The sequence below is a fragment of the Heloderma suspectum genome, chromosome 2 (assembly GCF_057233095.1).
Source record: "Heloderma suspectum isolate Gila_16-S chromosome 2, 16-S_ref, whole genome shotgun sequence".
NCBI classification, from domain to species: Eukaryota; Metazoa; Chordata; class Lepidosauria; order Squamata; family Helodermatidae; genus Heloderma; species Heloderma suspectum.
In genome coordinates this window covers 203,160,053-203,188,033 of record NC_139459.1, presented here as the reverse complement: position 1 = coordinate 203,188,033, position 27,981 = coordinate 203,160,053, and the positions used below count along the sequence as shown (strand labels likewise).

The 27,981-nt window shown below is 40.6% G+C and overlaps 1 protein-coding gene across 2 annotated transcripts; it reads left to right on the top strand.

Moving 5' to 3' along the window:
• NOL11 (nucleolar protein 11) lies at positions 1–27,981 on the top strand. Of its 2 annotated transcripts, XM_084837461.1 has the most exons (18): positions 1–144; positions 3,939–4,052; positions 5,112–5,168; positions 6,426–6,571; positions 7,002–7,059; positions 8,650–8,791; positions 9,689–9,886; positions 10,415–10,491; positions 12,835–12,958; positions 15,010–15,113; positions 16,935–17,000; positions 19,460–19,644; positions 19,853–19,978; positions 21,455–21,682; positions 24,070–24,148; positions 24,868–24,960; positions 25,506–25,613; positions 25,815–27,981. In XM_084837461.1, exons 1-18 carry the CDS (start codon positions 13–15, stop codon positions 25,923–25,925), a joined length of 2,148 nt encoding a protein of 715 aa, XP_084693587.1. In that variant the 5' UTR covers positions 1–12; the 3' UTR covers positions 25,926–27,981. The 2 variants fall into 2 exon arrangements, with proteins under 2 accessions (XP_084693587.1, XP_084693588.1); XM_084837462.1 differs by lacking the exon at positions 21,455–21,682.

The window sequence follows — 27,981 nt, the reverse complement described above, 5'->3', positions numbered from 1 at the left end:
GCGGCCTTCAAGATGGCTGCGTTCTGCGAGGCGTTCACGTTGTGTACCTTGACTGGAGCTCCCTCTCACGCCCTGTTGGGGCTGGAGCCGGACGCAGACCGGGTGCTGCTCACTGACCGAGGCCGGACGGTGACTCTGTATAAGGTAACGGTAACCGCAACGGCAGCCCGGCGGGCGGTTGCTATGGAGCTGGCGGCGCGCGAGCCCGGATTCTGAGGCGCGTGCTGCGTTCAGCCTCGCGAAGGGTGGAGTTTGGGGGCTGAGAGAAAACGATAAAGGGGGAAGGAGGGAGGGCGACGAGTGTCTGCTCTTTAGATCTGGGACGGCGTGCTGGGAGCCAAGTATTGGTTCTTTGGTGACACATGGTGAACGCGCTTTTGGGATGGGGTATTGGTGGGGAAACCAAAGGAAATCTAAGAACTGTATTTTAAATTTTTATTAGCTCTTATAATTTCGATGCAATGTATTTTTCTTCCTTTTTGCACCGCCTTGGTTGTATTTATAACCCTCCTCACGCACCAGCTGTTCATTCTAACCATCTTTAGGCAAAACTAGGGCTTTTTCTTTCTGGTTCATGTTATGGGGCTTGATGTGCCCCTGGACCAATAGGTCACACCCAAGTTGTTGTTGTTGTTCAGTCGACCATAGCACGCCAGGCCTTCCTGTCCTCCGCTCTCTCCCGGAGCGTGCTCAAGTTCATATTCATTGCATCGGTGATGCTATCTAGCCATGTCATCCTCTGCTGTCCCCTTCTCCTTTTGCCTTCAGTCTTTCCCAGCATCAGGGTCTTTTCCAGGGAGTTTTCTCTTCACATTAGGTGGCCAAAATATTTGAGCTTCAGCTTCAGTATCTGTCCTTCCAATGAACACTCAGGGTTGATTTCCTTTAGGATGGACTGATTTGACCTCCTTGCAGTCCAGGGGACTCGTAAGAGTCTTCTCCAGCACCACAGTTCGAAAGCATCCATTCTTCGGCGCTCAGCCTTCCTTATAGTCCAGCTCTCACAGCCATACGTTACTACTGGGAAAACCATAGCTTTGATTAGACGGACCTTTGTCGGCAAGATGATGTCTCTGTTTCTTACTATGCTGTCTAGGTTTGCCATAGCTTTCCTCCCCAGGAGCAAGCGTCTTTTAATTTCATGGCTACAGTCACCGTCTGCGGTGATCTTGGAGCCCAAGAAAGTAAAATCTGTCACTGCTTCCATTTCTTCCCCTTCCATCTGCCAGGAAGTGATGGGGCCAGATGCCATGATCTTAGTTTTTTTAATGTTGAGTTTCAAACCAGCTTTTGCACTCTCCTCTTTCACCCTCAACAAGAGGCTCTTGAGATCCTCTTCGCTTTCTGCCATTAGGGTGGTATCATCTGCATATCGGAGGTTGTTGATAATTCTCCCAGCAATCTTAATTCTGACCTGTGATTCATCCAACGCGGCATTTCTCATGATGTACTCTGCATATAAGTTAAACAAGCAGGGTGACAACATGCAGCCTTGTCGTACTCCTTTCCCAATTTTGAACCACTCAGTTGTTCCATGTCTGGTTCTTACTGTTGCTTCTTGACCCTCGTACAGGTTTCTCAGGAGACAGGTCTGGTACTCCCAACTCTTTAAGAATTTGCCACAGTTTGTTGCGACCCACACAATCAATGGCTTTAGCGTAGTCAATGAAGCAGAAATAGACGTTTTTCTGGAATTCTCTTGCTTTCTCCATGATCCAGCGAATGTTGGCGATTTGATCTCTAGTTCCTCTGCCTCTTCGAAACCCCCCTTGTACTTCTGGTAGTTCTCAGTTCACATGCTGCTGAAGCCTAGCTTGTAGGATTTTGAGCATCACCTTGCTGGCATGTGAAATGAGCGCAATTGTGCGGTAGTTTGAACACTCTTTGGCGTTGCCCTTCTTTGGAATTGCAATGTAAACTGACCTTTTCCAGTCTTGCGGCCATTGCTGAGTGTTCCAAATTTGTTGGCATATTGAATGCAGCACTTCAACAGCATCATCTTTTAGGATTTTAAATAGCTCAGCTGGAATACTGTCATCTCCGCTAGCTTTGTTGTTACTAATGCTTCCTAAGGCCCACTTGACTTCACTCTCGAGGATGTCTGGCTCAAGTTCAGTGACCGCACTATCATGGCTATCAAGGACATTAAGATCTTTCCTGTATAGTTCTTCTGTGTATTCTTGCCACCTCTTCTTAATCTCATCTGCTTCTGTGAGGTCCCTGCCTTCTTTGTCCTTTATCATGCCCGTCTTTGCACAAAACGTTCCCTTGAGATCTCCAGTTTTCTTGAAGAGATCTCTAGTCTTTCCCATTCTGTTGTTTTCCTCGATTTCCTTGCATTGTTCATTTAAGAAGGCCTTCTTGTCTCTCCTTGCTATTTTCTGGAACTCTGCATTCAGTTGGATATATCTTCCCCTTTCTCCCTTGCTTTTTGCTTCCCTTCTTTCCTCAGCTACTTGTAAAGCCTCATCAGACAGCCACTTTGCTTTCTTGCATTTCTTTTTCTTTGGGATGGATTTCGTTGCTGCCTCCTGAACAATGTTACAGATTACAGACCTCCATCCATAGTTCCTCAGGCACTCTGTCTATCAGGTCTAATCCCTGAAATCTATTCCTCACCTCCACTGTGTATTCATAAGAGATATGATTTAGGTCATACCTGAATGGTTTAGTGGTTTTCCCTACGTTCTTCAATTTCAGCCAAAATTTTGCAAGAAGCAGCTCATGATCTGAGCCACAGTCAGCTCCAGGTCTTGTTTTTACTGACTGTATGGAGCTTCTCCATCTTTGGCTGCAAAGGACATAATCAATCTGATTTCGATATTGACCATCTGGTGATGTCCATGTGTAGAGTCGTCTCTTGTGCTGTTGGACACACCCAAGTAGGTAGTCTGAAAATGTAACTCTGATTCTGCACAAGTTGCATTGGCCTACGACTAATTGTACTTCATCAGTACAATTATGCCAGTATGATAAGATCTGCATGGGCGGGCGGGATCCTTAAGTGCCCATTGTTACGATTGTTCAAGTTGGTGTGTAAAAGAGATAGGGCCTCTTTGGTGGTGGCCCCAAAACTGTGACATTGTCTTCTTTATGCTTTCCTCCTCAGTGCTGCCTTTAATCTGAGACTGTAAGTAGTTTACATATCTGAGACCAATTTCTCAATGGCTGTGTTTGCAAATAATGGTAAACCATAGTCTTGGGTTACATACATGAGTCTGCAAAGCACTAGGTTCACCTGCTCCTCCTGTGTGACCTGAAGGAGGAATAAATGGGGCTTTTAGCAGATTCCTGATTTGTCATTCATGCACCCGTGAAATTGTGGCTTAAAATACATTAGTTTACTAAACAAACCACAACAACAATACAGGGTTTGCTGTTGGTTTGTTTAGCAGTTGGATCATCCTTCCCCAACCTGGTGCCCTCCACAACTTTTGGACCACAATTCCTAGCATTCATAATCATTGGCCATGCTAGCTGGGGTGATGGGAGTTGAAGTCCAAAACATCAACAAGTCACCCAAGTTGGGCAGGAAGGCTGCACTAGACTTTATTTTAAGCCACAATTTCTGGTTCACATGTAACAACAAGGCAGGCACCTGTTGGGCAGAAAAATGAAAGTCATTGGTCCTCAGCTTTGAAGATTACTAGAGCCTTAGGGATTTAAAGAGGTATGGAGGAGTGTGCACACCAGACGGGAGAACTTTCCCAAATCCTTGAAACCGCAAGCAAGAATTCTCATGTATAGCTCTGGAAAAGATTTAATAATGCAAAGTTTCTGTAGTTCTTGATAAAACCACTGGGTTGTGTGCTGGGAGTATATGCCTATGATGCTCCAGATCTTTCAACTGTGGTGAGCAAAGTTACATAAATATTTTAATATGACTTAGGCTGAGCCTTCAATATAACAGTTGATAGCGTTGACTCTTTATTTTTAAGGTTTCCGATCAAAAACCACTGGGTTGCTGGTCAGTCAAACAAGGCCAAACAATTACATGCCCAGCTGTGTACAATTCTGAAACAGGAGAATTCATTGTTGTCCATGATGACAAGGTATGCTTTCTTATTGATATGAGTATCTGATTGAAATTATGTGGGAAACTTGTAGCATATGGCACAGACCATCTGAAAATTGCAGATTTGTACCAATCCTCTCAACTGAACCTAGGAAGCTGCCTTATACTGAGTTAGACCATTGGTTGGTCCATCTAACTCAGTATTGTTAACATTGATTAGCAGTAGCTCTCCAGGGTTTCAGGCAGGATTTTTTTTCCTAACCCTACCTGAAGATGCCAGGGATTGAACCTAGGACCTTCTACATGCAAACAAGTGCTCTGCCACTGAGTCATGGCCCTTAGAATCAAATGGGTGTGACTACTTTTTACCTAGTTTTATTTGTTCTGATCAGGAAGGTTGTGGTGGGCTTTTTGTTTAAAATGAGTTCACATTTTCCTAATATTTTTCTCTTCTAGAAAGGCTGTGGTGGGGAAAACAATGTGTGTATAAGCAATCTGTTATGAGACTACATGTGAGTAGTCTCATAACAAGTGCAATTTGGTTCATACTTAACCTTTGGCCAAGTGGTTAAACTTCACACACTAAGATTGCAGTCCTAAATATACTTCAGTTGAAATCACCCGGGTTTATTTCCATTGAAACAAAACTAGGATTAGACAGCAGATTCTCTTTTCTACTAATGATGACCTCATGTATGGATCAGTGCAAGAGGGAAAGTTGGAGGTGGAAATTCAGCTTTGCCTTCTTTTCCCCTTTATACCTTCGTGCTTGTTTCATTACCAATAGGTGAGGATATATGAAATGTACACTGCCAGAAGCTAAGGATTTGGACTTTTCTGGAAGTACATTCAGTATGGGACAGAGCATTCTTTTGGTTGTATGGGTCTATTGGGGTTGCAGTCTGTGCACCATATGAGTGTCTGCTTCAGTGCATCAACACAACTGCTTTAGAGAATCACTGCTGTTTGTTTGCATCATAGACTATAGACACCAGCATGTCGTAAATACCCTCCTGAATTATCTGTGTATATGCAAGATTTGAGAATGATATTTAGCAGATGGAGTATTACTGCTTTTTGAAACCTTTTTTTTCAGGTTTTACAGATATGGAAGGAAGATGACACTAATTTGGATAAGGTTTTTAAAGCCACAGTAAGTGTTAATAATTTGCTCTAAAATGGTTGTAGATAAAGGATTGCCTTTTGCAATCAATTGTTGGTATAAGTTCTTCAATCTTACACCAGTCTTGCAAATAATGGGTTGGATCCAAACATGCCCTTCCATGAACAGAAGGGCAGAATCCAACGGGGCATTTACACCCCCGCCAATTCTTTTCCACTCTGCTGATTCCCTTCTGCAAGCGTTGGGTCCCACCGATTCCATTGTACAAGTGGGATGCACTGCGTATGCAAGGGAGATCTAGCGCTTCCTAGGGGAAGCCCTGAAATGAACTGAAATGCTCATTTCTGGAAGGAGGCAGATCGGTGGAACTCCCTTATGGAGCTCCCTTGTCCAGCCTCCTTCCAGAAACTAGTGTTTCCTCTTGTTTTGGGTTGCCCTGGATGCACTAAATCGGCGGTGCGCAAGTGATAGGGACGGCTTGTGCAACAGAATTGGCAGGGCATAAGAAAACTGATAGAGGTGTATGCGCCCCTTTGGATTGTGCCCAACAAGACTCTGATCCAGCAGTTTTGCAGTGGGGAAAGGTGGTGATTTTTGCCGATTTCCCCTGCAGGCCCCTGTGGCTCCTGAAAAGCTCCTCCATAAAACCAGGGAACCCTCCCAAAGATGGGGGGGGGGGCCCTCTAGAAGGAAGGGGAAATCAGCAAAAATTCCCTTTCTCCACCAGAGAGTCCCATTCATGGGAAGCCTAGATCACATCCAGAAATAAAGGGACGATGTCTCAGTCCCTGCTCTTTCTTGTCCCTGCTCAGTCAATTCAGTAAAAACCTTCTACCAGGAATATCCTTTCTTAAAAAACATAACTATTAAGTTTGAAACGTCAAGTTCATTTTTCTGGAAGAGAATTATATTTCCATTTTGGTGCAAGTCAGATTGTAATTTAGGTGCTGTCGCTGATGGAATAGTTGCAGAGTTCTTCAGCTATTTTAATTGTTGGTTTTACACCAGTAGCCTGCCTTTCTCCAAAGGTGTAAAGAGCAATTGACATGAGGTTCACACACACCTAGTTGGCTTTAGAGTTGGAATTCAATTGCAACCCATTCAGTTGCCCCCACCAGTACCTGGAGCAATCCACTTTCTGAAATGAGGCAGAGTAAATATACTTTGGTGATCATTACAATATTTATTAGGATTAGTTATAAGGATACTTGCATTTTGTTACCTTTACGTACACATTTTGCATTTCAGAATAAAAAACAAAGTTGCGGGTTTTGTTTGTTTTTGCAGTTGTCAACAGATGTGTATCGGATACATTCACTGCCTCGTACTGACCCGCTGGTCCTGTTCAAGGGCGGTGCCGTTAAGAGTTTAGATGCTTTGCTAGCAGCACCACAGCAAGAAATTAAAAACATTTTTTCTGATGAGGTTATTAGGTGAGTGCCCCAGTTTGTGTTAGCTTTATCATTTCAAAGATTAAGCAGTAGTCAGCCTGATGTTTGATGTCTCCAAATGCCCCAGTCCCACTCTGGTACCAGAGTTGTCTAGAATCTGGAGGAGCTATTAGTGTGGATCACCTGTGACTGTGTCTTTGTAATGTCATATTTATTTTCATTCCTACCTGCTCGTGAACACAATGTTTCTTAAATAGGCTTGAAGCTGTTAAGGAATAGTGTGAAGCTCTCTGTTTACCAATGAAAGGCAAAGGGCAAAACATGAGACTGTTCATTTCATACTTTTACTCTGACAGTTGTGTTGCAATGGCTGTCTGTTACTATTATCTATTACTTTAGGTAATGTATTCAATATCCTACTTGGCAGTATTTTTAGTTGTCCTCTAGTAATAATCATATAACTTACATTTAGATGGAGTGATGCTTTCATGGGAGTTGAACGGCCTGTTGTTATATTTATTACTGAGCAGGTGAGTGTTAAAATGGCAAGACTGTAAAATGACCATAACAGTGTAAGAGTATTTACATTTCAATTTTAATTGAAGTTTAATTTACAAATACTAATTCACCCATGCAGTTTGAGTTTTAATACCACCTGTATCCATTTCCCAGTGATACATAATCTGTCTCTAATGGTGCAGTCCCATGGATTGTGTCCTCACTTCTCAGATGCCCCTGAACTCAGAGGCTGTCAGGATTCCTATGCCCTGCCAGGCTGAAGTTGGCAGGGTGGGAGGAACGATAGAGGCAATCTTTGCCTTCCCATCCTCCAATCGCCAAGCTTTTGCTAGACAGGCTTTTCAGCCCATCTAGCGAGTGCACTTTGGAGTGGGAGGAAAAGAGGCTGGAGGAGGATCAGGATAAATCATATCCTGGTGTCCTATTGTCCTACCTGAACACCCACTTCTCTCACTCTCAAAGGTAGATTTTCCAACTTTAGGGAAGCTGCTGGTGCAGTTCTCTCCGCTTCGACTGTGAAGGGTCTAGGTCGTGGATCAGATCTCCGACTCCCCCTTCTGAGGTCAGAATGCTGTCTCCAACTTCAGAAAGGGTTTTCTTGCTATCCTATCATCCCTGGGATGCTCGCCCAGGGACCACAGGATTGCTCTCTAACAGTGGAGTATAAATGCATTGCCCTTTCCTGACAGCTTTATCTAGTCAGTAGGCTAATCTATGTTCAGTACTTTAATTTTTATACCTCTTTTGTACCTCTGACCATGATAAATGATCTAACAGATTTTCCAAATGTAGTACACTGATCTATAGATTTCAGAACTACTTCTTTGGCAAACATGTTGCATCTCTTAAAGCAGAATGAGCTTGTAGTAACAATGGACACAGTGGACAGAGAGCTTCAGCTATTGGGTGATATAGAAATGTAATAATTAAATGTCATTTAATAGAACTAAATCCTGAAATATATGCCCTGTAATCTAATATATGTGTACCACGGAGGTAATAAAGCATGAAGTTGATCAATAGAAAGAGTGTTTCTCAGACCTACAATTTAGATCCTGTAGGTAGTGTGAATTTCACCCACTGATCACTGTAAAAGTGATACCATGCACTGGAGGATGTCTATGATTAAAATGATACTGTTCTTATTTGCAGTTTTGGACAGGATAGACCATTAATCATTCTCAAACACAGAAAAGCAGTTTTAATTTCAATATTACACCGCAATAGTCTGTCCAGATTGAACATCAAGAAATGCCTCTGCTGAAATTTTTTCAACATATTTGGGAAGCAAGTCCTGCCTTATTGGGAATAGGGAATGATCTTTCTTGCAAGCTAAATCCTCCAATTTACAGATACAAACATATGAAACTGCCTTATACTTCTCTTTCACTATCATCTTGCTAATAATTATTGCATTACCTTGGTTTTTCTGTACAATCATATCCACATGCTGTTTCATGTGAAGTGATCATTTCTGATGTTAAGCTTAGGGCCACAAAAATCTTTCAGCATGTGATGCAGTTAACTTTTGTCTCAATGTGATGTATTTTAAATGAGACTGGTTGTCTGGGAAATGAAAAAAGACTGATCATTATCTTTAGGATGGGAAGTACTTCATATATGTTCAGCAGTGTAATCCATACACCCTTCAGAAGTTTAAACTTGAGCAAGCAGACGAGTCATCCACTCCAGTGAGCTTTGCTGCATATTTGAAAAACAAAATTGTCACACTCCTTTGTTTGTGTAAGTATTTAATTGTCCAGTGGAAGATGTACAAGCATGATGCTGCTTTTAATCAATCTTTTGGTATTAGACTTTGTATAAATTATAGGTGTAGTAGTAGTTGATAATTCTTAATGGCATAGTTTTATATTGCCGTCAGACAAGTATAGGTGTATATGCACGCTTACAACTTCACTACACAATGGCTGTATTTAGATACAATACCAAAACATGAACTTAAGCTTATACAGTATCTTTTTCCCTTTCTCCTCCCTCTGTGAGGAGGAAATAAGCTTATGATGTGTATGTATATTTGCAATACCAATGTTTGCCATTTCATCCACACAGCAAATCAGCATTGCAAACTATGTACCTATGGCTCATGCCTACACATTATTTAAAGCATGTTTATTCTTATAATGCCAAACTATAGCTTGGTGTTAATGTCTGAATAGAGTCACTGTATTAGATGATGAAAATTTAAGGCCATTTCTCATTTACTTTGGGGTACCTTTACAATCATAAAAATATTAGCTGAGGATGGTAAGTGAGAACTGAGCAAGCTAGGGTCTCTCCTGTTGATCGTTTGTAACCATGGGCAAAAATGATGGGGGAGGAGGACAACTGAGGCTTCCCCATCTCTTTGAAATAATCAGTCTGGTAGTGCGCATGCATTACCTTTAACTGTTTGGGAATCCTTTGGCAGCTGAGGCCAATATGATGTGGTACATGGGGCCTCCATGGAAGCAGTTGGCAGAGGGGAAAATAGAAGGGCAAAGCAGAGGAAGGAGACACATTTTGCCTTCCCAACCGTACCTCCTCTTAAGGGAGAACTTTAGCTTCCCCCTTGTGCAGCAATATTTTGTGAATATTTAACATTCTTGTTAACCACTATTTAACTTGATCCTCTTTTTACAGACTCTAGTGGATGTGTGTGTAAGGTTCTGGTGCCGCTACAACAGAGTGGCTCTGAGAAAGAGCAAATTTTACCAAAGTTGCTTCTGATCAGACTTATAGTGTCTAGCAGTATTCATAAGGGAACTTCAATTGCCATTCTTGATAAAGATCATATTGCCATAACAGGATGTCTGGATTCCTCAGATAGCAATATGCAAGGTAAGGTAATTCAAAAGTAGGACTAAAATAGCTCAGCTTAACTTGTTAGCCCTAAACAGGAAGGAAATATCCAACAAATGTTCTTAGAAGAACATGGTATTAAGTGCATGAAGTCAAAATGCTGTAGAATATAAAATGAAGAATAAAAAGCAACATAGGCCTGCCTGCAGGCTTAAAATCTAAAATTAATCATTCTCACAAGGAGGGTGTACAGGAAGGAGTAAGGAAAAGCAATAAAGTGACAATGATTGTTCTTGATCTGGTAAATCATGCATGGTGGAGATTGATTAATTATGCAGCTGAGGCTTCACTTTCTAAAAGAGATTTGTTGGAACTAGATTCTTAATAACTAATCAGAATATCAAATGAGACTTAAGTTATTATTGGCGGTGTTCAACAGAAAAGCCTTGACAACTACTGTGGTTGTATATTACCAATGTTATTTTAATTTTCAGACAGCATTCATATGTGTAAACGATACACAGGCAAATGGCATTCTATTTGATGTCATCTTTTTCCTATTTGTAGATTGTGTTTCCATATGGAATATAAAGTTTCAAACGTTGCAGGCTTCAAAAGAATTGCCACAGGGAACCACTGGACAAGTAGGTGGAGATCAATTGTTTCATTTTAATAAGGCTGTTGTAGCTCGTTCACAACAGAAATCCATGTACAGAACATAAAAGATACAAACATTCCCTATTTTTTCACTACACTTATAAAATATTCGCCACATTTGAACATCATGTTAAACCATATTTTAGTGTAATATTTCCCTCCTGCATGGCTGAGAGGAGGAGTTCAGAAGCTTTTGCTTCTGCTTTTAGTTAACTACAGTTTATTGTGTTGTCCAAACCCAGAATTGTGATTAATGCTAACCAGGGTTAGTTTCAACAAACCAGCTTCATAACGCTTGGTTTGAATTTGGCCTGTTTGAAATTAACCATATGTAGTGTTCACCAGCTTGTCACTTTAGACAAAATGACAACCTGTTGTTACCCAAAAACAAAAACTTCTGAATTTCTCCGTCCCATACAAGAGGAGAGAGAAGTGAAGTGTGAGGCTTGCTGCAGGTCGTACTTGCTTGCATACATCACATTAAATTATGGTATAGTGCAGCCTTCCCCACCCTAGTTCCCTCCAGATGTGTTTGGGCTACCATTTCCTCCATCCACAGGCGCCATGTCCATTGGATGGGGATGATGGGAGCTTTAGTCCCAACACATCTGCAGGGCACCAGGTTGGAGAAGGCTGGTTTAGCATAATATGTGAGTGCAGCCATTTTATAATGTAACAAACATAATTATCAGGAGATGTACTGTTTTCTAAAATAGGTTGGCAACTTGTGGCTTACAGTTTCCATGATCTCTCACCATTTACTATGCTGCGTAGGGCTGATGGGAATTGTAGGGCAAAACATCTGGATGGCCACAAGTTGCCCACCCCTATTCTAAAGCGATATTTGACCTGAAAAAATGAAGGTACGTAACCTGATGTGGGTATTTTGCATTGATTACTGGTCTCTGGATTTGTTGACTGGGTTCGCATGTAGCAACCACCCATTGGTTTAAAAAGTAGTGGGTTGTCGTGCATGAGTTGGAGAGAACAAGTGCACTAACTGCAGTGTACCTGCCTCTTCCATTTTTACTCAGCGACCCACGATCAGCTCCTGCTGAGCATGATGGCCAAACCTAGACCGCTGGGTTGTTTAGGGGCTAAACAACCCAGTGGTTAACCCATGGTTTGTTGTGGGGGGTTAGGTCACATATATGGGGTAGCCCAAAAGAATGCCAGCTTCCTGTTGTATACTGCAGTACTGGTTCCCTGTTGTCCATTTCAGGACACTTGCAGCCGTGTGTGAATGTGTGAGAGAGATCTATTTAATAAATATATATGGGCTAAACTTTAAAATTAAGAAACTTCCTTTACAAAAGGTTTATTGCAGAAAAGTAATACAACAAAATCCAATAAAATAATTAATAATGAAAATAACACTTAAAACCAAGGTCAAAACATAAAATCATAAAAACATAAAAAGCAAACATAAAATCAACAGAGTGGGGAAAACCATGATACCAGTACATTCAGTAGTGAAAAAACTTTAAGATAGCACTGGTTGTCAGATGTTTGTTGGTTGCTTTTTAAAATCCACTTTTCAAAAAGCTCAAAGCAGTTTACATACAAAACTCAAAACAACAAGAATTGAAAAGAAAAAGAATAAGGCCACAGAAATGAATTCTCACTCAAAGGTGTGGCAAAAAAAAAAAATTAGAGAACTTTGGCTATTGGGCAGTATAGAAATGTAACTCATTCATTAATAAATGTATAAATAAATGTAAAAATGACAAAATGACTATGTGGAAGGCCACCCACCACATGATGAAACATTCAAGTGACTGCACTGTGACATGGTGACTGGTGATAGTTTTATGAAGAGCGTGAGTGTGAATCCTGTGAATGCTTAGAGGCATGTCTGTTCCAATGGGTATACAGAGCTTTAAAGCAACCTCACTCATTTCCGAGTTCTTCCTTTCCTCCATGTGAATGAGAGTGAATGATCCAGATCCCTGGGTGCCTCAAAGCTCTTACAGATCTCTTCATTAGGGCAGTGGTTGTGTGAATTGACCTATAGTCATATTTATGGAGCTAGTCTTGTCTAATTAACTGTAACTATTTATATTAACTAATGAGATGTTGAAGTATTAGTAATAGTTGAAAATCTCTATCATAAGTGTGTCTGTATTTGCTCAGTTCTTACAAAGGGTGAGTTTCAAAATGCCCCATCAGTAGTAAGACAGCTGAAGTTATAGATGAGGAAAGGTATAGTTTTCTATAAAAATAACAAAGCTCAAAAGTTCTGTAGTATCATAGAGACTGTTTAATTGTGGCATGAGCCTACTTCATTAAATCACTTTCTGCTTGTTAATCATGTATTTAATGTTTTTTAGTGTTGGTGTTATGGAGACAAACTCTTCATAACACATGGTAAGGAATTAACAGTAATCCTATATAAGTGTGAAACATCCTCCTTGGCTGCTGCTGTTGGGAGAATCAGGGATACACAAACATCAGGTAGGAGGTTAATTACGAAGCTTTATGTTTACTTCCACAGGGCAGCCCTTCCACTAAAATTGCTTTGGGAAATGACATCTTAAAATATTCAAACCCCAAAGATAAACCCAATATATTGGTTTATTGATTTATTAGTTTATTGGTATTTGGTTTATTAGTAGGCATTGTCCTAAGATTGTTCAGTTTAAAAATTCTAGTGTGTAATATCTAGGAATGCCCCCCCAATCTCTCAGTCGTATTTGTTTCTACATAATCTCAGAAAGACATAAAAATAGAGGTGGTGAGAAAGTCTTTTCTTCCTGTTTGCCTTATGTCTGGTGAACTGTAATGTCCTGGCCAAACTGCAAGTCAAGGTGGATTGATAGAAATAACCCAATAAAGAGTTAATTATTTGGTATCAGTGTTTATGGAATGTTACAGAGTAATCAAAATGAGGCCTCTGGCCAGAGGAGCATACAGTCTAAATGTAGATGTGCAGCGGGGAGGTGGAGATGGGGAAGAAGACCACAGAGATAAGGGATGAATATGAGAAAATGCGATTAAAAATACTTGGACTTTGATTCAGTTAGGTGTTAAAAGTAAGGGGATAAGTCAAAGGTTCCATGGAAGAGATGGGGTTTGAACTGAGATTTGCTGGGAGGGAGAGCTTTTCAAATAATTTAGATATTTCTAAAGAAATGTCCATACTGATGCTTGCTATAATGGTTTTTTATCATAGTTTTGTTGTGAACCATTTGGCTGAAGGGCAGTATGTAAACACTTCAGTGTAAATATTTTCATCCTTCATTGTACATATTGATTTATAACTAGAATCTGTAAAGTACAGGATGGTCAAAAATGCTTGCTTTTCCAGCTCTTGTACTTTTTTGGACTGAAGTATAGTCTCTGTTAAGAAATTGGGGAAGGATCGCTTGTTCTGTGCACATTGAAAAAACACCAAGCACTCAGATAATGAGGACTGTACAAATAGCAAAGCTCAGAAAGTTTACATAACATAGGAGAATGAGGTTAACTAGTAGGACTTAGTGGATGACTCTGAGGGGTAGAATGGTGTGTCTTATAGTTGGATCCCATGATGCCTTTCAAGCGCTGGACACTAGTGTCAAGCCCATAATAAGTATATTATTAGAGGTGGTGCAAAATTATTGTCTTCCTATCTTAGTATAGTCTGGGTGAAATTCAACATTTCTGCTCATGCAATAGGAGTTTCTCCTTGTATGAAGCAGATTTTGAGGGTGTGTAAGGGGAATCACCCCTCCCTATTCTGGTGACAGAAACCGTTCTGTTGGTGAAAAGGGTGAATTGAATATCACATTTTGACCCATTTCATATGACATGGCAGGCTACTGTGGTTAATTAACCCTTGATTAGTAGTTGGGTAATGCCTGGGTTGTTTAACCCTCTATTAACCCATGATGGCCACATTTGCCTGACATGCCACAATCCCCAATCATAACTGATCGAAGGTCACATATTTAAAATGGTGGCCACCCACACCAAGGCTAATTGTGGGTTGATAAGCTGCTGTGTCGTGCAAATAGGCCCGTTGTGCATAATGTTTGATCTTAGGAGGCAGATTTTGTTGTTCATATGGAAAGTAGCCTTTAAATCAGTGTACTTCATCATGGTTCATGGATTAAGTTTAAGTGTAAACTTGGCCTTTGCATATTTGTGTTCAGTTCAGACTTGATTTAAATCTGCTATATTTTTAGAAACATGATTCAAACTAAAACTCTGTGGGTGTTTTGGATCTTTAAAAATAAAACTTTTATCCACTGTAAATCAAACACATCTACACCTAAATAAAAAGCTTTTGGGATATATGATCAAGGCTTATGCTTTCCTATATCATGGTCCTGGCAGAGGAAATGCGCAGGTTGTCAGGAAAATAATTTGTGTGGATTTGGTTGTGTCACTGTAAAAGCCAAGTTCTTTGTCCAGTTTTATATACCCATATTTTTTATAGAAAACACGTGGGCGGGGAGCATACGTCTAACAAGAATCATTTGGCCTCTTTTGAGTGAATGTTTTGTTTCATATATTGTTTCCAGAAACAAAGACTCAGTCTGTGAACTGGAGTATGCTTCAGGAAGATGACCTGATATGTGTACTGCCAGATCAGTCTTTACCTGCAAAGGGTGAATCTAAGAGGCAGGTATGTTTGTTTCATGGTTATTTTTCCCCCTGTTTTCCTTTACTGTTCATATAACACATATGTAATATGACTTTCTGCATAGTACCCAAATGTGACTTGGATGTGTGTAGCCAATAAGTAAACCTTCTAAAGAGACCAGTTTACATGATATGACATATAGAATAGCAGTTGCTTAGGAAAACAAACAGGAGGGTGCTATTGTGCTTATGTCCTGCTTGTGGGCTTCCCATAGGTAGGGGTGTACAGATTTTGTAAAATCGGTTCTTTCTGCATTTCACAGATTGTCTAGTTCCTTTTGTTTTGTTGCCTGCTCACTGGTGGAATTTGTTTTTTTCCAATTTCCTGAATTTGCACAAATTTGCACTTGTGAAAATGCACAAATCCTTCTCAAACGCACAAATCCCCCCCCTGCGCCAAATGTGTGTTTTCATGCTTTAGTCTATGGGGGAAATCACAATTTAGGCTGGTGTTTTTTTATTTTATATATTTTTCTGTAATTAAATTTGCGTAACATTCCAGGGAAAAAATCAGTCCACAGAATCTGTGCAACTCGGGAAAAGCTGGTGTGCTGTGGAATCTGCAGGTTGGATTCATAGAAACACGAATTCCTTTGATTCCGTTGTGGATTTCTCCAGACTAGATGGGCCTTTTATATCATCCAGCAGAACTCTTCTTATGTTCTAGAACAATAAAATGAATCAATTATTCAAGAAAATGACAAATGCCAAAATTCCTTAAGTATCACATGTCCATCATTTTATTGGAAACTTATATGCAGATAGCAGGGTTGGAACAGACTGGGTGGAGCAGGCACATTTGCATGGTGATACATGGTGTTTTTATTCTTCTATCCTGTCTCCTGCTCACCGGTCCAAGATCTTTGGATGTGGAGTGGTATACAAATATTGTGAAAAAATAATACCCCCCCCCCACACTTTTAATCAGGTTTTTTTTTAAACTTGCCTGATAAAAAGGAGCACAAGAGGATTCCTTTCATCAGTTAACTGTTTGTATGGAAGATTAAAGAGACCCAATTCTCCCGAGTCCCCTTCTTGTAAAATGGTATTAAAAGTGGAGAAAACCTGTGCAAAAATCCTGGGAGCTGTGTGCTCACATGTTCTCTGTGAGAACTTCAGCCATTTGTGTGTGTGTGTTTTTTAAAGCTCTTCAGAGGCTTGGAGGAGGTGGAAATGAATGTAGAAATTAGTAATTAACTGTGGGTGCTATGCTAGACTATTAGGCTGTGATATTATGCATGCATAATTTGGAGTGAGGCCCATTGAGAGTGCAACTTTTATTTGTACTCTGCTTTTCCACCAAGGAAATTGTGCTCAAGGCAGCTAACAATATAAAAGAACAAAAATTTAAAATCTAAAAACTTCATTAAAACAATTATAAAACAGATACATTAAAAACACAATAAAAGAGTAAAAATGGCACCCAACCCAGCAGACCAGCTTACATGCTAAAGGCCTCCTTGAATAAAAATGTATTTGTCTGATGGCGGAAGGACAGCAGAGAGAAAAGCCAATCTGACCTCCCTTGGCAAAGATTTCCAAAGCCTGGGAGCAGTCACTGAAAAGACCCTCTTTTGTGTCTCCACCAAATGTGCCTCTGATAGCGGCTGTTCCAAGAGAAGGGGCTCCCCAGAAGATCTTGAAACCTGAGCAGGCTTGTATGGGAGAGGGCTGTCTTTCAAGTAACCTAGTCCCAGGCTTTGGATACAAGTTATCATTGTAAACATGACCACTGCTTTTTCAGCCTTCATGGAGCTTTAATTATCTTAGTCAAAAATCTTACTTTATATGTTAAATATTGCAGTTGAGGTCAAGAAAGAACACTCAACTGGAGACCCTGACAATGGAACAGCTTCTTTTAGTGATCAAGGTAAGTATGAACAATCTTTAGTAAAAGCAAGGGGATGATGACAAGGCATCTTGAGGGGCATGCTTTATATGTTGATGTATCTTTGTGCATGAACCAGACAAAATAGGATATGAAACAGAAGTTGAGTAGCTCATGCACAAATTTTGAATCTGCATATTTCCCTTTTATGTTATCAGCTGAACAAATTACTTAAAATATAAGAGTCCTGCAAGTTTTGCCATCCAGCTTGTATTGATTGACATTGTTAGATCAATTGGACATCTTTGTGAAATAATTAAGTAATCAGCAAATCTAGAATTCCCACTGAAACATCGCAATGTATTTATAAGGTGAATGGAATATTGTACATAAGACTGAGCAAACACACGCAAGATCCATTTGAATAACTTCATTATGTAGGACAGGGGCCCCTAACCTTTTTAGTCTTGTGGGTACATTTGGGAATTTGGGGAACTGCTGTGGGCACCATTACAAAATGGCTTCCATGGAGGATGTGGTTAGTCACTTAATGGCTGCCTGGCTAGTCAGAAGAGGTACAGGGAGAGAAATAGCAGGGCTTGAGGCTGGGAGGGAGGAGAAATAGCATAGCAGAGGGACAGAGGGATGAGAGAGAGCAAGACTAGAAGTGGGGATAAGCACAGAGCTAAAGAGGTGGGGGAGAAAACTAAGAAGGCCAGAGACTGGGAGCTGAGAGAAACAGCATGATGAAAGGGTGACTGGGAGAAAGCAAAGCAGGTGCCACATTGGGGACTCCTTTACAGGCACCGTTGGAGGGCCCTGTGGGCACTGTGTTAGAGGGCCCTGCTTTACAGGTTTAAAGTCAGTCTGTTACTTTAGGAACATAAATGTATTATATATAACTTGGTTTGCTTATAAAATTTAGTATATTACATTTAAAAGTGTAGTTCATTCGGTTAATAAATACAAATTTACTAATTAAGTTTATTTTATGTAGCTTGCATAAATACTAAGCTACAGTATGTACACATTTAGTAATAGGTGGAGTGGAGTGGAGTCCTCCCTTTCCTCAGAGTTAACTTAAATTTTTTTCCTGCCCTGCAGGCCTTCCCTCACTACTAAGGTTGAGGATTGATATTTGCCACAGAGCACCAGTTTAGTAAGAATTAAATTATGATTTACAAAGGGGTATGAAGATAAACTAATGCAGCTAAAATGTAGTTCAGTATTCTGAGCTACATGGAGACTGGAAGAACTTTCAGTGTGCAAATATAGTATATCTTAATGTTTCTGTTTGCAGTTCAATTGTAATTTGAGCTAAAGGTTTGCAGTTGAATCTACCTTAAAGAGTACTGCTGAAGAAGATAATAGCTTGGATCGTCCCTTCCACAGCCCACTGTGTGCAGATGTGTGCACAGATGCACACAGAAAAGCAGTATGTGGTATACACCAGCCAGGATCTCTAAGATGTTTCCAGCAGTACGATTGGTGCAGGCGGTGTAATGGCAGAGGAACTTTACCCATGTATGGTGGCATTGTAATCCTGTTAAGGAATATTGGAAGAAGATATTGAACAGGATCAGAGAAATTACAGGCCATGAGTTGCAATTAACCCCAACAACTATACTCCTGGGTGATATTAAAGATCAGATCCCTAGAGATTTAGTGGTGATGGTGAGTTACATGCTAATAGCTGCAAATATCCTCTTAGCAAACGTTTGGCGTTCAACATACATGCGGTCTCTGATACAAAGGGAAAAGAAGAATTGGTTTGCCGCGGCGATGGATAAAGCATCAAGTTATAGGTTGCTATGAGAGGGAAGAATGAACTCCATCCAACTTTCCCAAAAAGCTGGATACTATTTATCAATAACTGGAATAGGTTCTGGCCAGGTGTTTTAGCAACTATAGATATACTATATATGTGTTAAGTTGAAGTATTGTAACTGTCTTGAATGGTTGTATTGCGGAACAACATAAATAATGTATAAAATGTAAGAAAAGCCTCTCCAAAAGGTCAGGGCACAATCCTGAACAGTGTGGAACAGAGCTCCAGGATAGGGGGAAATCGGCCAAAATTTTGTAGAGGGACCTGTTCAGGGAAGTGTATCAGTAGCACATATTCCAGATGCAGTTAGGTTGCAAGATTGAGTTACTTATATTAATCAATTTAAAAACATTTTCATTGACTAAATATGTGCCCCTGATTAATGGAGCAATCCAGTTCCATTAAAAAAAAAAAAACCCTGCACGTGGCATTTAGAATGGGCATCCTTTAGGAGAAGAAATGCCTTTTCTAAAATGATGAGGGCTGTGACATAGGCATCTACAAACACTTTTGTTTTCCTTCAGACCTTATTCTCATGCAGATCTAATGAATTAAAACTCCTATGACAACCATAATTTCTCTAACTGGGTGACAAGCCCAATAATTAGTCATTTTAATTAGTAGTAGTAATGAAAGTTGTTCTTATGGAGCTGTTGAATATATTCTTTTTCAGGATTCTTCTCAGAATATAATTGAAGAAAAGCTGCAGGTGTTTTTATCTGGTACTCCAATGGCAGACTTCCAAGCATCAGGTGGATATATAGTTTCAGCTCTTGTGAACAGGTGTAAAACAGAGTCATCATTTTATCCTCGCAACTGCCTGGTGCAACTGGTCCAGACACAAGGCCTCTCTTACAGGTGACAAATGTCTCAGCATTTCTAATACACTGCAAAAAAAAACATAACCCTGGAGTCCTTCAACCTTTTTGGCAGTTGTGGCTATTAGGAATTGGTATGAACCTGTGGTGCTCCAGAAACTTCTGAAAGATTTTTGTGGGGAGAAAAGTTACTGTTTAGCAAATTACTTAAATATATCCAGAGATTAACTGCTTGTCCTGTGTCCCAGTATGTGCCCAGAGTTAATGGCTGTTGCCTTGGAGAAAACAGATGTACACTTGTTACAACTATGTCTACAGCAGTTTCCTGACATCCCTGAAGCAGTTATTTGTGCTTGCCTGAGTACTTTCCTGAGGTAAGTCTAAAGCAGTTTAACTTTGAAAGTGCAATCCTATGCATGCTGGCTGGGAAATGCTGGGAGTTGTAGGATTTTCATCTGTCTAAACATGCAGAGGATTGCACCCTAACTTACTGTTCTTGCAAGAGTTTGCTTTGAGCAACTAAAACATTTTCAGATTACTTCATGTAGTAAAGAGTCTTGAGAGTTGTAAAGCTCTTGTGAAGTAGGCTAGTTGTGCACACTTCTACCGGATTATTAGGTTGCTGCCACCCCCCATTTTTCCTCCAATTTGGGGTAGGGGGACCCCAGAGCTACAAGCTAGTTATCTGCCCTGAGGAGATGCAGCGTCCAGCTGAGACCTCCCATCACTCCAGGTAGGTAGGCTGCTTTCCGCCTATTTCCCCTTAGGCACAAAAAGGTAAACACAGGTAGGTGAGTGGTAGGCAGGTATGATCGCCAGAAACTCACACTCAAACCACTGGTCCAAACTGAAAGAATATATTTATTAAAGGAATATAATAGACAAGGGAAGGTAGAATGGGTACTTAAAAGTAAACAAACTGTAAAAAGCTTGCCAGCCTATGCTAAACTTCTAGAGGTAAAATACAACGCAGGGTCAGACAGATTGCAACATGTGCGGCATCTTTGGGTGGGCAAAAGAATTGTTGATCAGAAGGACTAGAATGATAAAGAAAGAACGAACTGTCTTTCATTTTTATTGTGTTTGGGTGTTTGCTGGGCTGATAGGAGCCGCACATGTACATGCATGGGGACGCACACAAACACTCACTCAGTTACATCCCCCCAACAGCCTCCTGCCCCCCGGACAGGCACTTCCCCTTGCTAGGGCTAGCGTGTGGGCCACAGGTTGTGCACCCCTGGTCTAGGAGATACAGTAAAGCACCCTTGCTTTAAAGAAAGACACCGAAGGGCAGCACAACACTTTGTACTGAACGTGGATCACCACTTTGGCTAGCGGTAGTAACGGCACATGCTTTGCTTTATTTATTTTTCTTGTTTATGAAAGCAGTTCATAATAGACACTATTCTAGTGGCTGGATGAGACATTCATTGCTTCAGAGACCTTTTCATTCAGGAAACTTCACTTTTTGACCACTTAATATTTGATTTATCTCTAATGATTTCCAGTTTTATAAGGATGCAATTCCAGATTCTTCTTCTTTTAGGTTGACTGAGGCTCTAGGAACATTTCATATATGAAATCAGGGAGAGTAAATTAACTACATGATGGCTTTTAATGTCTTCCAAATGTTCAGGCATCTGTAGAATGCAGCTTTGCCTGCCATGGGATGTTTATCAGCATACGTTTAACATAAGATTTCCATGCATGCAAGTGAAGCCATGTTTTTGTATCTGTCTTGATTCCAAATAATCTTCCTTACATTTATTGAAATTTTACTATCGGGATTATGTCTAAAAATGTCGTTTTTCACAAATATCAGTATTGTGGACATAGCTTTTTCTTTGTAGCGTTGGTGATGATCGCCTTGAAACCATGAATGTGAATTTAGATTCTGTAGCAGGTTGTGTTCATAGTGTACGCAACAATAACATGGAAAAGCAGTCTAAAATTATACAGAATGGCTTCAGTTCTGAACTCATGGAAGACAATAGCACTGACACACAGTTAACTCAGAAATCTCATGTGATGGACACAAGTGAAATATGCCCTATTGGACCGCAGAAGGCAACGTTACTGTATCCTTTGCACAATTGCAAAAAAAGTTGGGTATATTACTGATGTAAATTACAAAAAGAAAACTAAATCACGATTTTTCTTTTTGTCTGCAGATACTGAAAGATTTTCCTTGAGTCTATTCAGTACTATACCATGAGTAAAAAAGGCAACCTTCAAATGCATTCCCTTGAACTTAACAGTGGTGCACGGCTGCAGCACACACCCCATGACTTTTATCAGTATTGCTACAAGGGCATGCCATGCACAGAATTAAAGCAAGGTTGCCTGTGAGTTTGTTTGCTACAGTGATGAACGTGTCCGACCCAATTTGGTCGGACACGAGTAATTTCATGCTCTGGTTCTGTGTAATCTGAGAATTCTGAGCAACACTATTGTATGTACGAATAGTGGCTAGCGGAGCACACTGGGATGGTGGGAAGCCTGTGGTCAGGGATGATGGGAGTTGGGAGTCCCAACATCTGGAGGGCCACAGTTGCTCAACCCTGCTGTAGAAGGAAAAGTGTTCTGGGGAAGGCTGTTTTGAGCTAAAGATTTCTTCTTCCCTATATCCTGTGATCACTTAGAGTGCCCTCTGGCAGTACCATCTACTCCTCCATATTCAAAGAGGAAGGGTGTGTGGAGAACTGATGCTCAGTGGACCTTACCATTTTCCCAAAGGTAGAGAGAGTGATGTTTCCTGGAGCCGCACTCCATGTGGATCCAGTACGGCTACCCTTGAAAGACCAGGTCCGCAGCCTGGGGGTCATTTTGGACTCCCAGCTGTCCATGGAGGCTCAGGTGTCAGCTGTGAGCGGGACAGCGCTGTACCAACTCCATCTGATACGGCGGCTGCGCCCCTACCTTCCCGACCATCTGCTCCCATCGGTAGTACATGCCCTGGTCTCCTCTCGTTTAGACTACTGTAATGCGCTCTACGTGGGGTTACCCTTGAAGACGGTTCGGAAGTTGCAGCTGGTACAGAACGCGGCGGCTCGCCTGATTAAAGGCAGCCGCCGGCGAGATCACATCACTCCAGTCCTGAAGGAGTTGCACTGGTTACCAGTTGTTTTCCGGGCCAAATTCCAGGTGTTGGTTTTGACCTTTAAAACCCTATATGGTTCTGGCCCAGCCTATCTTAAGGAGCACCTCCAGCAGCACCAGACAGGCCGCTTAACAAGATCAGCCTTGGATGGCCTTCTCTCTGTCCCATCAGCCAGGACAGCTAGACTGGTGGGGACGAGGGAGAGGGCCTTTTCTGTGGTGGCCCCCACTCTGTGGAACTCCCTCCCTAGGGAACTCCGCCATGCCCCCTCTTTAATAAGCTTCCGTCATGCATTAAAAACGTGGTTGTTCAGGCAGGCATTTGGGGTGGGTTAGGGTATTTTAGAAAATGTTTTTATTGTAGAATTTTATTGTTTTAAACTGTTTTATTGTATGCTGTACATCACCCAGAGTGGCTGGGTGATCAATAAATTTAATAATAAATAATAAATAAATAAAAATTTAGGTGTATCTTTAACATGTACAATCCTCAACACTAGGGCTAACTCCTTACAATTAGCTGTCTGCAGATTTGTGGCCAAAGTTGCAGGAAGGCAATTTCTCCCCTCAAGGCTCAAGGCAGTTTTCTTGGTTCCACTGAGCCATCACTGCAAGGTGGCTGCCTCTGGCCCTGATATTTGGTGTCTTCGGGCATGGGTAGATGTGTATAGACACTCATATTTACAGTTAATCCTTCCTGACCTGCAGCTGGTCTTGAGATACTGATGTAATCAGACAGTACTTCTCTCACTGTCTCCCTGACTTGATATGCATTTTCTCTGGCTGAGACTTGGTAGAAGTGTTTCAAGGACCAGAAATCTGGCATGTTGCAAGTTCTACAGAACCTGAATCATACTGTTCCACATATTAAGAACGTCATTCCTTGGAGGATTAAAAATCAAAAGTTGTTTTTCTCTGGGGCCAATACAAGAAATATGGCAACAGAGAAAATGTTTAATTTAATACAGTGGCTTGAATCCAAGTAGAAGTCTACTCACATGACACTCCCACTGAAGAAAAGGCAGGACGTGATCTTACTGCCAACTCTCCTTTCCTTGGTGCCCCCTGAAAAGCTTCTCTGGAGGGTTTGGGAAACTCCAGAACAGTATGGGAGTTGGTGTGAGGGTCTGCAGGGGTAAGAGGGAATCTTCCACCCAGTTCTTCCAGTGGGAGTCTCTGCTGGATCTCAGTTCCTTCTGTCACCAGAACAAACCCTTCTGTTAATGAAAAGAACACTCTGGAACCAACACATTTTGTTAACCCTTCAAAAGCACTTGCTTTTTAAAAAGACGTTGCTTTGGAGTAGGATTGGATACAGATCTTAATACATATTGATCCTTGACACTATCACCTGAATTTTATCTAGAAATACCATTCTTCGTTCAGCATACAGTGAAACATTTCTTTTGCCTCATTTGAAAGAACTCTCTGCTGAACAAGTTATTGTAAGTATTGACTTCTCTCTTCAGAACTTAGTGGCTATTTCTAACTAGCATTACTCTTGATCATTTATTTGCCAAAGCTGTCCCATGCATATCTTGTGGGTTTTAAACATTAACTTACAGAAACTTAATTATCAATTATCAACACGCTTGTGATGGCCTTTATCAGCTCTGATCGTGTTATGACTAAATCCATATTTTATATTACTGTGAAAAAAGAATATATTAACTAGTGAATAATCTTTCATTTCTCGCTGGTTCCACAGAGTCTCTTTGGTCTTTAGTAATGGTAAATTTGAAATACAATGTTAGTCTTTTAGTACGTGTTCATAATAAAGTTTCCCCTCTACTGCTCTTATGCAGATTCTTAGGCAGATGTCATATAAATAAGGAATGGAGAATAGAATTACTATTAGATTGAGGACTTTCAGAAGTTTCACTTCTCTGCAGTGCAGGGGGCTACAGTCCAGATGCAAATTTGCTGATGTCTGAATCTGAAATCATTGAAGTAAGACAGGCTTGGTTTGTGTCAACGTTTGTTTTTGCCTGGAAAACAGTCGATGTAGTGTGGTGATCTATTGGAGTATTTGAATTGAGTGGCTGAGATGAGTAATTCTTTTAAAAATGGCAAAACACTTATTTGCAAATACAGATACATAAAAAACCCTGTGCATACTCTTAAACATCTCAATCTAAGTCATGATTCTACTCTTTCTTCCTAGTTATTTCTCCGATATTTGCAGTACCTGCACATGAAATGCAGTGAAGAGGCTACCGCAGACCTTTCTGGAATATTTTCTGTGACCATAAATCAGGTAAAAGGGGAACATTAAAACTCTGTACCTATGACTCTCAGTTTATACACATTTTTACCAAAACATGTGGTGGTTAATCTGTGCTTAGGAGGGCACATTACCTGTTCGTCATTATGATGAGTGCTTCTGGAATGGGGGCCTATAAAAATATGTCAGAATCCCTTGGGAGAGAGGGATTTACAAATTAACTCATCCTGTCTCCTCCCCCCCACCCACCCCCGGTGCCCACCGTGTATGTAAGGACTGCTGTCAGGAGTGGAGGACACATTTTGTGTAGCATTAAAATCATGGAAATAAGGGACTTGGCAAGTTTCCCACAGAACTTCTGTAATTCCAAAAGGAAATCTGAGCGACTACTTAACTACTGAACACAGTTTGAAAATGTTCTAAGGAATATTGTTAGTGCCAATTTCAAAACTGAAACTATAAGGCTGGGAGCCTAACCACACTTGCAACAGAATTCTGTCTAGGAATTTTGTCTAAATATGCTGAAAATTTAATATCATCACACTGTAGCACTTACGTAACACTGGTTCCATTTTCAGATCATGGACTGGATTTGCCTCCTCCTAGATGCTCACTTTACAGTTGTTGTGATGTTGCCAGAAGCAAGAGGACTGCTTTCTAAGCTACACAAGTTCGTTAGAGCCCAAGTAAGTTTCCCTTCCTTTTGATATTGCAACTATACTTGATCGTTGTCGCTGTAGATGGTGCTATGGAATCTTCCCTCCCCTACAAAATGTCATCCTTTGTATGCTATATTCATGAGGCATTGATTACTTACATTCTCACAAGTAGTACTGTCTTAAAGTTTACGTTTATTTGCACCCAAAATCTTGACTTTTTCTTTTTAGGTACGTTTTTACTCTGAACTCAACAAAATTGAAGGAAGCTTGAAGCAGTTACAGAGGATACAGCACCCAGAAGACAGCTTATATTCTATTGAAATTCTAAAACTTGTTTGAATATGGCACATGTTCATCATAAAATTGTTATGAATCTGTTATGCATACTTTCTCTTTCCACTCAGGCTTGAGAGCTCATTTTTCTTCCTTCTAAATATGCTTTAATGCTGTATTTCTCATATTGGTGAGCAGTTATGGCAGGGGTACAGAACCTCAGGCCGGGGGGCCAGGTCTGGTCCTCCTGAGACCTCACTTGGCCCTTGGGAGTTTCCCAAACCCCCTTCTCCTGGTCCCACCCCCTTTCCCCCAACCACTAATTGTTTAGTGGTTTCCCAGTTTTTGTGTTGCTTTTCCTACTCTAAAAGGTTGAAATACCTCTCCTAAGGCTTAGTTACTGGCAGTAAGTTCTTTAAGCTAAAATATGCTTGTATTTTGCCCCTACTCTTTTTGCCCCACCCACCACTAGAATACGGCTCCTGAGAGCTTCTTTGAAATGGAATTTGGTCTTTGGGTGAAAGAGGTTCTGCAACCCTGAGTTACGGTATCCCTGTAAATCATGTATGTTATAGCTGCACCATCTTAGCTGAAGGCCCTATATGTACATAAACCAAAACTCTTGTTTCCTTACAATACAGAAAATACATAAGAGGATGTTCAAGGAAAGGATTAGACGAACCTTTACAATGGTATTATCTTGTTTACAATTATAGCTTGCCTATTGCATAGACTTGATTAGCTTGCAAACAAACAGCAAAACTAAACTATAACTCTGCTGCTAATTTCTATATTGTATTAAAATTGCTGGTAACTGGTGTCATTAACTTAAATCCAGCACTGCACACATAATGAAATCAGTTACTCTACTCCCTAAAGCCCTGCTCAAGAAAAGATCTTAAGAGTTTTTCTGCAAACCCTAACCTTTCAGACAAAGGTAGATTCTCTTAGAAAGAAAACTCCATAGAGAAGGGACTACAAAGAATGCTTCAGCCCATGCCCTGCCTGATCAAACTTGCTAATAGAACTTTCAGTAAGACATCCCTAGCAATGCCGAAAAGACCTCATAGGCTTGTATAGGGATGAGATGAATAGTTCATTCTCACTCCATCCAACTAGCTTGTTTTCCAAACTTGAATGGGTGTATCTGAGGTTCACCTGATCAAGCGAGACTGCAATGGCTTTAGGGATAGACACCCCCCCCCCCCGCTCAGTGATTACAAAAATCATTTGTAAAGATTTACAAATCTTTACCAGGTTTTTTGGGCTTCAAGAATTAATGTATTGGTAATGGTCCCTGAAACTTCTCTCAAACTAGACAACATAGATTTGGTACTAAAGAATATATATTTATTGCTTAAACAGTTTTAACAGAATAACATGTTTTTTGCTATGATAAGGCAGATCACAAACATCCCTAAATACATGCAAGTTATAATCACTAGAAGTATAATGAAAATTGTAAGCATATTGTTAACGTAGTAAAATCTGAATTCCTTTCAGTCTGTTAACATCAGAATTTCATATTTACCTAAATGGAAGGCATGGTGGACAAAGCCAGCCTAAGTATGTATGCCGGGTTTCTTATTCTCTCAGGATCTATCTTCGAAACAGCTCAAACCCTTGTCTTTTATAGCCCCCCCTCATGTTGATGACCTCATCCTTAGTTTTAGATCTGGTCATACCACTATTCCCATTTCTCCCAGTGTAGCCAGGTTTGCAAGTGACATGATGAAGGTATCCCTGCCAAACTAAGCACCTTTCAGCTTCCAGTACCTAACCGACCCACTTGTGGCAGCTTGCCTTCATTTCCAAGAATACATTCCATTACTTACAGTTATCTCATAACACACACAGAACTAATTACATCTACACAATGCATCAAGTTCTTACCGGTTTCACTCACTGTAATGCATATTCAGCTACAGGGAGAAGTGTTCCTGGCAGCATTATTCAAGTCTTTATAAACCATAACTTCTTTCTTAATTTTTTATCTTCTAATTAGCAAAATAATGTGTGATGTCTGCTTAATAATCTGTTTCCTGTTTACATCTTGCACGCAATCAGCACATTCTGCTCAGTGTTGAAAAACAAAAGCACAGTAAACCAGTGCTAGTGCTTT

Coding starts and splice junctions, on each gene's coding strand:
- NOL11 (XM_084837461.1), top strand. CDS start 13: ATGGCTGCGTTCTGCGAGGCGTTCACGTTGTGTACCTTGACTGGAGCT. Junction 9,887..10,414: donor CTCAGATAGCAATATGCAAG/GTAAGGTAATTC, acceptor TCCTATTTGTAG/ATTGTGTTTCCATATGGAAT. Junction 17,001..19,459: donor AGCTTCTTTTAGTGATCAAG/GTAAGTATGAAC, acceptor ATTCTTTTTCAG/GATTCTTCTCAGAATATAAT.